Source organism: Echeneis naucrates, chromosome 15, assembly GCF_900963305.1.
Source record: "Echeneis naucrates chromosome 15, fEcheNa1.1, whole genome shotgun sequence".
Taxonomy (NCBI): domain Eukaryota; kingdom Metazoa; phylum Chordata; class Actinopteri; order Carangiformes; family Echeneidae; genus Echeneis; species Echeneis naucrates.
Window position 1 is genome coordinate 10,407,784 of NC_042525.1, and position 12,079 is coordinate 10,419,862.

A 12,079-nucleotide genomic window follows, 5' to 3' on the forward strand; every position below is an offset into this window, starting at 1 on the left:
TCAATGTTTCTTCTTGCTGGACTTCTCAATCATGGTCTCCACCACCATGGAGGTCTCTTCATAACCTTTCACCTTGCGGCCATTTGAGAACTTCTCGACAGACTCCACCACCTCCACCTTTTCGTAGCTCATAGCATCTGGGGTGTAGCTGCTGGAGCTGGTGCTGGTACTGGTGCTGGTGCTGGTACTAGTATTGGTGCTGGTGCTGGAACTGGAGCTGGTACTGGCACCCCGGGGAGCCGGCTTTGGAGTTGGCTCGCTTGGACCGTTGTCATCCCTGTTTTTCTTGGAATGATCACCAGATGGGGTGGGGTCTTTGGGGCTGGTGCCTGGTCCAGATGGAGGGACTGGTTTTGGGTCTATAGAGTGAGGTTGAGGCTCTCCACTCTTCTGTTTTCCTTTACCGCCATTATCCTTAGCTTTTCCGCCCTTATTGTTCTCCTTTCCTCCTGCATTTGGGGGGTGAGTGGGACTGAGAGGCCGGGGGGCTACGATGGGCTGAGGAGGTGGAGGTGTACCGCCCCCATAAGGCTCATAGGGAGACATCATTCCATCTCTGATAGTGACATAGATGTGCCCGGCTGACGGTGTTGAGGTGTAGAAACAGGGATCTGGGTAGCTGCCGTCACCAGTGACGAGGACGTAGCGACCTTTGGTATAGAAGTCAGCAATTGGCTCTGGCTTCTTGTACTTCCTCATTCTGTCTCTGACGATGTTACAGAGAGTGTCAAAGGCCTTGCTGATCTGAGCTCCATCTGGGACATCCTGTGGAGACACTCCGGTGAGAACAGGTCTTTGCTCTTGTTTCTTCACTCCCTCCTCCTTCACTGGCTCCAATGGGGTCCCCTTTGTCTCTTCCTCTGCGAGTTCTCCATGGGCTTCTGCAGTTCTTTCCTCCTGACCACTGTCTATCACATCTTTTGGGGTCAGCTCTTTCTTCTTAAGGACTTTCTTGGCCATGATCTTCTGGCGCGGCTTGACGCTCGTGATCTCATGGATAGCTTGGGTGATGTCTGGACACAAATGAGGTCAAAGGTTAATTAGCTGGAACCGGTCAACTAAGACTAGACCAAACCCATTTGCTCACATATCCTGGGATGCTCATTAGATTAAAGGTACTGCTTTCACTGCTAAAGGGGATTCTTTAGCTTTGACACTGAATCTCTAAGAGAGCGTAGTTGTCTCTAACATGGCAGCTGATTGCATGTGCATATCTTCAATGTAAACCAGCTTCGATGAGCCTTACCTCTCCCCCTGCTTGGTGCAGTTGGTGTGTGAGTGTAGCGGTAATTAGTTGTGAACAGGGTAATGGGGGTGCCAATTATTGCCGAATTCAACCTGCAGGAGAGAGAAAGAGCAGTGAGATGCCACCCAACCACTGAGCAGCTTTGCTTTGCTCGAAAACATATGGAGAAAATCTTTTTTTTAAAGGAAGAAAGAGTCATGTAACCTTAAATCATACAAATATAGCTTATATGACATCAAATTAAACCTGCTCTGCTTGTTGTTGTTGTGCCTGTGCATTGGAGCAAACCATTCGCTTTCATACAGTGCCAGCTGCTGGCTTATTCTGCACCACACATTGACCTCAGTACAGCAGTATCCAGCACACCCGACTTCTGTATTGTGGTGGTTTTAATGGGCCCATATTAGATTTAGACAGGGAAAAAAAAGGTTATCAAAAGACAAAAGATGATCCTCTTGGCACCATGAAACAGCAGTCACATCATCATTTACCACACAGATACAGACTATTTCCTTAGCAGCACAAAAAAAAAAAGAAAAATTCTCAGTAAAATGCCTAAAAGTAATAAAATCAGAACATTTGAAAACCTATTTTGGTGCACAGTGGAAAACGTCTCAATGTCCCAGTCGGGGGTAATATACCTGTTATCTTCATTCTCAATGATCCTCTTGTACCGCTCCAGCTCATTCTCGAGAGATGTCTGGTACATGGCCAGGTGGCGACATTCACTGGTGAACTTTTCCAGGGACCTCTCAGCTTCCTCAATCTCCTTTCTCAGGGATTCGATTTGCTCGTTGTACATTTGGATCTCATCATCATAACTCTCCTGTGTGTTTTTGATGGCTTGCTCCAACATAGTAGTCTGAAAGTAGTGGAAAGAGGCAGGACTTCATCAGACATTATGAATGACAGTCTCCCTTGTGGAAATCTCTCACTAATCATGATTAACAACATTAGTTATTATGCGTTGCTGATGAAAGTGAGAAAAGAAGACCAATTATATAAAAGAAGAAAAGCAGAAGTAGGATTTAGAGGTTGACAAGTATGTGATGAAATTTCGTCAGATGGTTAAGGCTGCCATCTAGTGGTTCTTCTTCAACATCCGGTCGTGAGCATCACATAACCAAGCTGAAGGGCAATAGCCAATTTAAAGCCTTGCTCAGTTTCTAAGAAAGATATTAAATGAAGTGAGTAAAAATTAAAATGATGATACTTTCAATTACTCTGAACTTGATTTATCTTGCATGGAACGAAACACATTTAACAGGAACAACAGTAGGTGAAGCTGTGGCTTAAACACACCAGCAGACCTGAGGACTAATTCTCTTGAGTCTCACCTCTTCTGACAGCGTTCCCACCTAACATATCATACAGCCAAACATGGCCTAGCTCTTACTCTCTTCTTACTGGGTGTTCTTCACCCAATCCCCTTGCACTGCCTTATTGAATGTGTGATGACACATTACAGCCAATGGGCATTCTTCACTAGTTAGAGATGAACTGATGATGAGGATTTCTCAGCCGTTTATTACAGAAAATTGAAATGCTGCATGTAATCAGTGTGAAACCTCTCGTTGTCATGGTGACAGTGGGACCCACCTCGGTCTGTAAGCGATGTTTCTGGGCCTGCAGCTGACAGAGGGCGCTCTTATATTCCTCCAGCTGGCTCTGAAGCCCCGGCACTTTCCTCTGAGCCAGCAGCTTCTCCTGCTCCTTCACACATTGAGCATAAAGAGAAGTCACGTGTCTTAAATGCATCAGAGATAGGCCATATACACGCACACACTTCTGCACAAGTCTCTCTCTCTGAAATCTTGGTGTGATTGATTTTTGAATCTCAGGCCATTAGGACAATTCTCTCTCGTAGTGGTGATGTTTTCTTCTCTTTTAAATGAACCTCAGAGTGCAGGCTGAGTGCCGCCTCTGCTTCCCACAAACAGAATCAATGATTTGAAAAGTCTCAAATGTGATATAAATGTGGCTTTTGTTGCAGCAGCATGTTGGACACAAAGTTGCTCGAGAAAATGATTGAGTTCATAGCACTTAGGCTAGTCATTAGCAGTGCAGGTGTTTGTATAAAGAAACCTCATAAAGTTTTAGCTTTATCAATCCAACAATGCCTTTCTGTGGCCCTGCATAGGGAAAACCTGGCTCCGCCTTTCTGGATTTAATTTGCATATGGCAAACAAGCCAAAAGTTAGCTACAATAATTAATATTTATGCATTATGCATTTAAAATCCATTTTTCAAAATTTACCAGCCACATGTCAAGCCTCCTTTTTTTGTTCATAGAAAAGATTTGGTAAGTAATATTTAGGCATACGAGCTCACACTGCATCTTTTGCACTTACAATATTTATCTATATTTGTCTTCTGAATTTTCTGACATTTTGATATTTTAAGAGGATGTTGGCACATTATGTATTATAATCATAATATTGTATCTGTGCTTATGTTAGTTTGAAGAAGTGGGTTAGTCAGGTGCCAATATAAGCCGCACCTATATTCCCCAGCTCCATACCATATTGTGTGACACAAAGGGTTTGAATCAAGCATCAAACCATTCAGTGTTGACTTTGCGCGCTGTAAGTAAGGCTGTAAGGAGGTATCTGTAGTCATTGTTTCTGTACAGCTCATCCCCCAGCAGCTTGAAACATACAAATTAAGCAATTACACTATTTAGCATCTGGAGAAGCAGGATTTTCTACACAAACAACAATCATCCCTGTAGCTGCAGTTCCTCAAAAATTTGTATGCGCAGCCATTCTTCCTGGCAGTTTGTTCATTGTGTCTTGACACTCTCTGACTGTTGGCCTACCATGTGTCATAAAGGCGGTTTGACTCTCTGTCTTTGCCTTTACTCTCGTGCACACGCACACACACATATACAAGAGCACAGGCGTGCAGACACAGGCAACAAATTGCACTAAGAAAGCAGTAACCTCATCAAACCCAGACACGTAGCCAGGCCTGACACACATGACACACATGCAAGCACCATCTTCTTCCCTGGGGTGGCAGTACACTGTCTCACACACACACACACACACACACAGTGACCTCACCTCAGAGATGCCCACTGACACATTGGGAACAAGGGGAAGTGTCTGGTTGATTTGCTGCAAAATGTTTACGTAGGTTTGGATCTCTGCAAGGTTCTGTGGGGAGAAACAAAAACATATATATTTACATCTCATCAAAAGGAAGAACATCCTTCGAACACCTACAGGTATGCTGCATATGTATAAACCAATCATGATTTCAGATTTGCGAATAAAGAGTAAATATATTTTGTCTCTGGGGATATTTCATAGATTTTTCATAGTTTAGGAGCGCAGGTCCAGTGCTCGTATAAGAGCATACCTTGTCCTTTCCCATCTTATATAGTCAGACTGGTGCCCTTTGATTTGCTATCCATGCAACGGCCACAGCTTAATTTTTTACAACAACAATCACAGGGTGGAACTAACTGAGAGAAATACTGCAGCTCAGAAATGAAAGTCAATGAAAAATATCTTGCTTTCTTTTGTAAGCATTTCAGTGGCGCACTCTGTAGCAGGTTCAAGCTGCTTACATCCAAGAAAGCAAATTTTTACCAGAATCTCTTTGAGACGTTTGAACCGTAGGGGTCTAAGATCAACAAGGCACAAAGACAGCAGATAGAAAAACAAGTAATATTGTGCAAAATACTTGAAGTTCTGATGAAGCACACTGATGTCAAATGTTTTTCTAGAAATAGATTAAAAACACTCCCAAAAAGAACAATATGGGCACAATTGCAAGCTGTTGGGAGAGTAATATGGCAGAAATGCAGGTATGCTGTGAGCAGAAAATTGCATTCTTCTGGCGTTTCCTCTGCACTGATGAAAGCTGCAAATTCATCCCCTTTGCTACTGACAGAAAATGATCTGCCATGAGACAGAATGAAACGTTAACTTAAAGCCTGAGCTAAAATGCTTTTTGCTGACTAATGGCATGAGGTATGCAACAGACATGATGCAAACTGCCACCGAATGAAACTGTCAGGACAAATGTGTTCCCCTCCTACATTTGCTAAATTGGACGAGTGGCATTTACACATTACACCAAGACACATGCTTTCTATGGGAGTGTATAACTGAAACAGTGCACAGTGCAAAAAATATAGGAAAATGTGGCATAATAAAAAAAGAGGATCCAGATATCATGGAGCTGCACAAACATTTTTGTACATTTGGATACTTTGTCACTGACTTTCTTGTGTCTCTCTCTGGTGGAGTTGATGTCATCCTGCATGAACTGTGACTGGATCTGGTACTCCAGGTTTCTCAGCAGAGCACTGTCCGCCTCCTGTGAGAGGAGGGGAGAGAGAAGAGAAACAATGGAAGACCAAAGAGATTGAAACGGTAAGAAAGTTGGAGTGAAATGTATTGAGTTGAAAGTGGAAATAAACACACTGCATACTCGAATCTTGCAACGAAAATCCAATTCTGTGCTGGCAGTTCTGTTTTTGAAAGCTTATCCTTTCAGCTAGTATGTTGATGCGAGTCAAATAAACTTTTATCTATACAATACCTTATTTAACTGATCCAGTGTGCCTCGTAGCTGTTCTTGATAATCACATTCATTTCTATATCTGAAACACAAAACATTACAGTTACTGCAGCTGCCACGGCCACCCAGCAACATAAATTAACTTTTTGTGTTGTGATATGAGTGCTGTCATTTGCTGGCTGCTATTTGAAACCAACTGTATGTTTGTATTGTTCACACCTGCTCATGTAGGTATATTCTAATAATGTATTATAATATTCTCATGAACTAATCAATAATGTAGCCTGCATGCTATAGACTGTTATGGTTGGTAGCCATGTATATAGTTTGATTGCCCAAGTGTTGAGGGTTGTTCACGCCACAACAATAAAAACAATAGAGCTTATTGGAATTTTGTTTGTGACGCTCACAGCATTGAAACATTTTTAATCTGGATGATTCTCAAACCTCACTGTGAACCATTTTCACTGGACCTAATTGTCCCTATTTAAAAACACATTAAGCTCTACAATTTGTTTTTGCACTTTTTCTACGTAATGCTGACATTATGGGAGTATCGCAAACTGTGGTCTGGTCATGTCCATGCAAAGGATATATTTATCAAAATGTCACCCTTCAGAATAATTCGATCTTTAGGCGAAATGTTCAGTATTACATATCTGATAAAAGCTGGGCGTTACGATGGAAACTTTGAAAATGACTGACAGAATCTATTTTGGATATTGACAATTTTCAATATTTCTTGTGGAATGTGGCACTTTTCAGGGTTATCTCCTCATCTTGTTGATGTTTGTGTATAGATACGTTTTTGAGGGAAAAAAACTTGACCTTGTCACACGGGTGACCAACCACAGCTCAATTCCTTACTTGTTAGTAAATTCATCCAGCATGCGGCACGCATCCTTCAGCTCTCTCTCCAGCTTGGAATGATCAGAGGACAGCTCCTGGATCCGTTGCTTGTTGACATCGATCTGCTCAGTGAAGGCTTCTTCTAGGCCGCTGGCCTCTTCCATGCGTTGCAGCGTCTCCAGCTGCTTGCGGAACACGGCGTTGCGCTGCTCCAGGACTCGTGCCCTGTTGATGTACCGGGCAAAACGGCTGTTGAGCTCCTGAAGGCTCTCCCAGCCCTGGATGGCTGAGATGCCTGCAGAGTCTTCGTCCTCATCGAAGACATCTGAGCGTTCGTACTTTTCCTTGCGCACCTCACGAAGGTAGCTGGTCTTGAACATGGTGGTACGCTTCTCTCCCCTGGGACGGTGGTATCCCCTGAGTGCTTGGTCCCCTTCAGCACCTTTATTGTGTGAAAACTCGGGTGCTCACCCTTGGCTGTCTCATGCTAGACTAAATTCTGCACAGCATTGGTTAGTGGCGAAATAGCCCCCAAAACCTCCCCCCTGGCTGTGGCCACACGTGCTGTGAGCCTCGGGCCTTCCAGAGAGTATTGTTGCTTTTGTGGCAGAGATTAGAAAAGCCGTGCTGTTGATGACAAAGCAGAACTAACTGAACCAACAAACACAAACAACTGACTGGCCTGCGAAAACACTGGGTTGTTGCACACCATTATTTTGGTTCTTAGTCAGCTGCTTTCTAGATCCCCATTTGATATGGTGCATTGGATGGTGGTGCACCGCAGGACAGAGGAGAAAGTTCGGGCAGTGCATTTTGTGTAGACTCTTCCATTACTGTTTAATTGGCTTAGTTTTGACAAACTGCACTCTTCCACAAAGCCAACATATAAACCAAACAAATGTATAAAACAACCAAATATACCAAATATATAAAAAGGAAAGGGAAACATAAGAAGAAATTAGTTAGAAGTAAAAAAAAAGTATAATGATCTGGCTCTATATAATAAATGTTTCAATGTGTGTTTCTGCATGTTATGTTTGTTTTAAATAGAACTAATAGAGCTTTTGTATTTTCATTCTTTCACCTCCAGTCAGTTTAATATTTAGCCAAGATGAGACTGCGACAGAGTGATTCAAAAGTGATGAGGAGGCAGAGGACCCTCTGCTCTGGCTTGCTCTCTGCCGGCTGTGGGACAAGGTCAGTCAAAATGTCCCTCTGGACAGATCCAGCGGGCTGTCTGTAAAACAGCTGAATAAAATACGAGTCAAATGGCATTACATCAGCATTTCACTATATTACGGCACCAACAGATCCCATGGCTTGGGAACAGAATGTGGCAGTTAAGCTGCTAAAACAGAAAATGTAATGGCGGTAAAATAACACTGTTTGGCTAATTTCCTGTTCAAGCCACAGGGGTCTACTCTTTTTTCTCATTCAAATCCATTCAACAAAATAAACAAGACCATGAAAATCTTTTAGAAGACAGAATCGTCCTCCCACCAATGTGAAATGCCATTCACGGTATTTTACATTATATATCATGTGTAGATGAAACGAGCAGAAATATCAGCGTGGTCACACTGCGTGACAAAAACTGTCATGGTGCATATCATTTTTTTCAAACAAATGTCACTCAGATTTAATTAAAGAGGACATGCAGGAAATGTGCAGAAACTGCAGCTGATTACAAAGGCGATTTTTTTTTTTTTTTAACTCGAAATGCAGAAGGAATCCCCAGACTCCTGAGTTCCACAGAGAAAAGTAAGCTCTTTGCTCTTCCACTCATAAAATAAACACAGAAAGAATTAGTTAGTGAAAAAGTACACCGGTTTGAATGGATTATGTGGCCGAGCAGTGGCTGAGCGTTTGACAGATACTGACTCACCAAGTCAGCGTCACATTTTAACCCCGCATATATATTTGTATGGATTCTGTTTCACTGCTGCTTATTCCAGCGTAACATTGTCATCAATAAACTACCTCAGTGTCTGTGGTGTCTTTTAACAGATACCATAAATTATATCCTGTGCATATTCTTCATGGTTGAACAGAGAATGCCAGGATCACACTGGCCCCCCTTTTTCCATCTATATTCATTTGTTACGAGTGGCAGTAAATCTGAAGACTGTGTGAGATTAGAGAGCTGTCCGGAGTTGGAAGTGGAAGCCTAGCGTTTATCCGGTGCTCAGGCCTCCTCGCCTGCAGTGACAGACACTATCAAGGCTGAACAAGAAGCTGTTGATCTTTAAAAAGTGATAAAAACCAAACAGGAACATACATATGGAGTTTTCCCTTCATTTGCGAGGTGCAGCGATGAATAAATTCAAGGCCTAGACAGGAGAACAAGCTTTTCCCCCTAACCCTAACTTTGGTATTCAAACTGCGCTGTCGATGTCAGCCAGCCTTCTGCACTCGGAGTGAGAGGACACACAAACGCTCTCTTAGTGCTATTGACAGATCAGCAGCGCTACCTCTCCATCACAATAAGAAATTGATTCTGAAAAGTCATCAGTACTGCTGTCTGTGACAGTTTATCTGCTGTTCAGGATGGCTGACCACAAAGATATGGCTACACACATACCCCAAGTCCCAAAACCATCCACCACAAAGAGGGGAAGGACCTCAGACTGAAGTCAGTCTTACTAAATGACTCTTGATGATGCTATTTTCCCGAGTCCAGTTGAAAAGGAAAGAATGATCGATGGACAAACCTATTCCTGAACATCTCAACATGGATTTCTAGCAATCAGTGTCAGCCATGGCTGCTCTCAATATCATAGGTCTTTCAACCTGAGACTGGCAAAGTGGAGAGTTCTTGTGATGAGCAAACACAAATAAATTGCATCTTTTTGGACTCTCAGACTGGTTGAGAGTCTCATCATCTTTTTTTTTTTTTTTTTTGACTTTTTGAATCACATACAGCAATGACCTGAGATGTAAAGAAGGTACTGACCAAAACATGAAAAATTCAAATTGTAATCTTTTTTTTTTTCAAGCTCAATCAATCAATCAAGGCATTGATTTATTGGAAATCTGACGAGACATTTTTTAGTTTTTAACTGCTAAGGAAACAGAAATGAGAACATTATCATACTACTTTTCAACATTCTACTTCCAGACATTACACAAACAGTACCACCCTGCAAAATGTCACGAGAATCTTAAAAGTGTGGATTGCTTAAGGACACAGAAGCTTGCTAAAGAGCACGCTTCTGTCTCATCCTCAAGTGCTGACGCGTCCACAGCAACAAGTGAGAAGTGATGGAGGCAGCTCCCAGTGGGTTTCTCTCTGGCATTTCTTTGTTAATTGCCGGTGATTGCGTATTCACTTTTGTTGAACTGGAAAACCAGAGTAGTTCTATGCTTCAAGGAACTCCACCATCCACATTATATTGAGCTTCATGTGTGAAAGCTGTAGATGTGGGCTGTACCTCAGGTGTGGGGGAGAGACTTCCTGAGGTAAAGCGAGAGAAAGAGTGTCGTACTTACACATGTCAAGTGGTTACATTTACATTTACATTTATATTGTATTTACTACTTTGGCGGACGCTTTTTGAAAGTTTTTGAAAGCCTTGGCATCTGAAATCTCTTCTGTTTAAGAGTTTCTTTTAAGATTTTTTTTTTTTCGTGCACTTTGGAAGTAGGTGAAGTTGTGCCAGTAACCTCACTTCGTATCCAGAAATATTAAGAATACCATCTGAGTGCAAGAAAATCAAAGAAAGAAGTGCATCAAAAGTTCCTGCTAGCCATTTTATGGTGTTTTCAGACTCCACATCCACTGTGTTTTTGGAAAAGTTCAATAAACTTACCATATCACCACATGTCAGAGCTGAGTTTGTTCCGACAGCTGCTGTGCAGGTTTAATATCAAAGTAATTCATCCCGTGGACCAGTTTATTTATTTGTATATTTAGAGATCAGAATCAGAAATACTTTATTGGTTCCCAAGGGGAAATTGCTTTTCGTTGCAGGTGAGAGCAAACGTATTAGCAGTTTGTTGTTGTTGTTGTTGTTTTAATAATGAGCAGGGCAGCTCTTTTCTCCAGCTTTAGAGAACCCTTCAGGAGGATTCAGTCAACCAAGCGTCTGATAAAGAGGAAACGCAGCCACACAGTGAAATGCTGCAGTGACTGAGGGAACCTGCTTTTTAACAAGTGCCTGTCTCCACACGTTGTGCCAAATACAGAAAGGTTCACCCCTTATGCAAAAAAAAAAAAAAAAAAATCTAACACACAGTATATTTGTGGGTTATTAGCTGGTGAACTTTCAACCATCTAAGACTTCCCGCGGCGCCTGCGTACACACACTCCTCTCCTCTCCGGCTGAAAGGAGGAGGGGGGGCTTCTTCAGTACTCGTCATGTTGGTTTGGTTTGTGAGGCGGAGAGAAAAAAAGGCAACTTTTTTTTTTTTTTTTTTTTTAGCCCCCCTCACCGTTTTCTCTGAAAGAAGCGGTCAGGAGGAGAGCGGAGCGGCGAGGCTGCAGAGGCAGGAGCGACCCTTGTCTCCACAGGAGACATAATGTGGGACATATAATATAGGACTTTTACAGGGACTCGTCTTCTTATGGTTATTACTCCTTCTTCTGCTCATTGTCATTTTTATTATCAGCCCCCCCCCCCCCCAAAAAAAAAGGTCGCGGAACCTGCATTTGCTGGTAAGTACTTGAGATGATTGATTTCAATTCGATGCATTTGTCCATTCTTAGTCTTACATCACAGAACCTGCAGCCTATTAGGTGGAAAGCATTTCTTTATTTACATGGAGTTGTGTCATATGCTGAACTCTGCAAGCAATCATTTCTCTCATTTATGCATGTATTTGCTCAGAATGATCTCAAAAGTCAGGATTTTGGAAACTACTTTGGTAATGGAGATGATATCCTGTTGGTATTTTGCAGCCAGAAGAATTGCCCTGTGCAGATGCATCAACACAAATCTGTTTTGACTTGTTACACGCGCTTGTGTTTCTTGAATTCTTCTTTTATTTTATTGCTTGCTTTTTCCTCGTGAGCACCCCGTGGGATTTAAGTGCACAATTTTGCTGCAAATTAAAATTGCCCTGTCATGTTGCCTTGCTGTAAAGTGACATTGTCCTAATAGATTAACTGAAGGCCTTTGCTAGATATAATGATCTCACCCACAAACGTTTTTCATCAGGAAAGAGCATAGAAATGTCACACATGTCATTGTGGTTAGGCCCGAAGCCCTGAGATCATGTAATTTGTTTTGACGATATCTTGTTGCCATGAATCCCAACCCAGCGTGAGTAATGGTTAGATGGGGACTTTCTGTTCCAGGTGAAGATGTGCTTAACTGTCTGACTCAACCCGTTCAGGTCTTCATCATTGCACCAACAACTCAATTAAGGATGTGCCAAAAAGAACAGCGTCCCTCCACTTAATTTGTTGGAGTCGTTTCTTAAAGTTACCAGAATAAAAGTGTACGTTAAGAC

At 42.2% G+C, this 12,079-nt stretch overlaps 1 protein-coding gene across 1 annotated transcript; it reads right to left on the reverse strand.

Annotated features, from left to right (window-relative positions):
- Positions 1–7,008, reverse strand: bfsp1 (beaded filament structural protein 1). The gene is made up of 9 exons (XM_029521667.1): positions 6,647–7,008; positions 5,801–5,861; positions 5,480–5,575; positions 4,312–4,404; positions 2,846–2,959; positions 1,888–2,108; positions 1,247–1,338; positions 245–1,013; positions 1–163 (listed from the first exon to the last, which is right to left on the reverse strand). The coding sequence occupies exons 1-9, from the start codon at positions 7,006–7,008 to the stop codon at positions 1–3; spliced, it is 1,971 nt and encodes a 656-aa protein (XP_029377527.1).
- Positions 7,009–12,079: the final 5,071 nt, after the last annotated feature.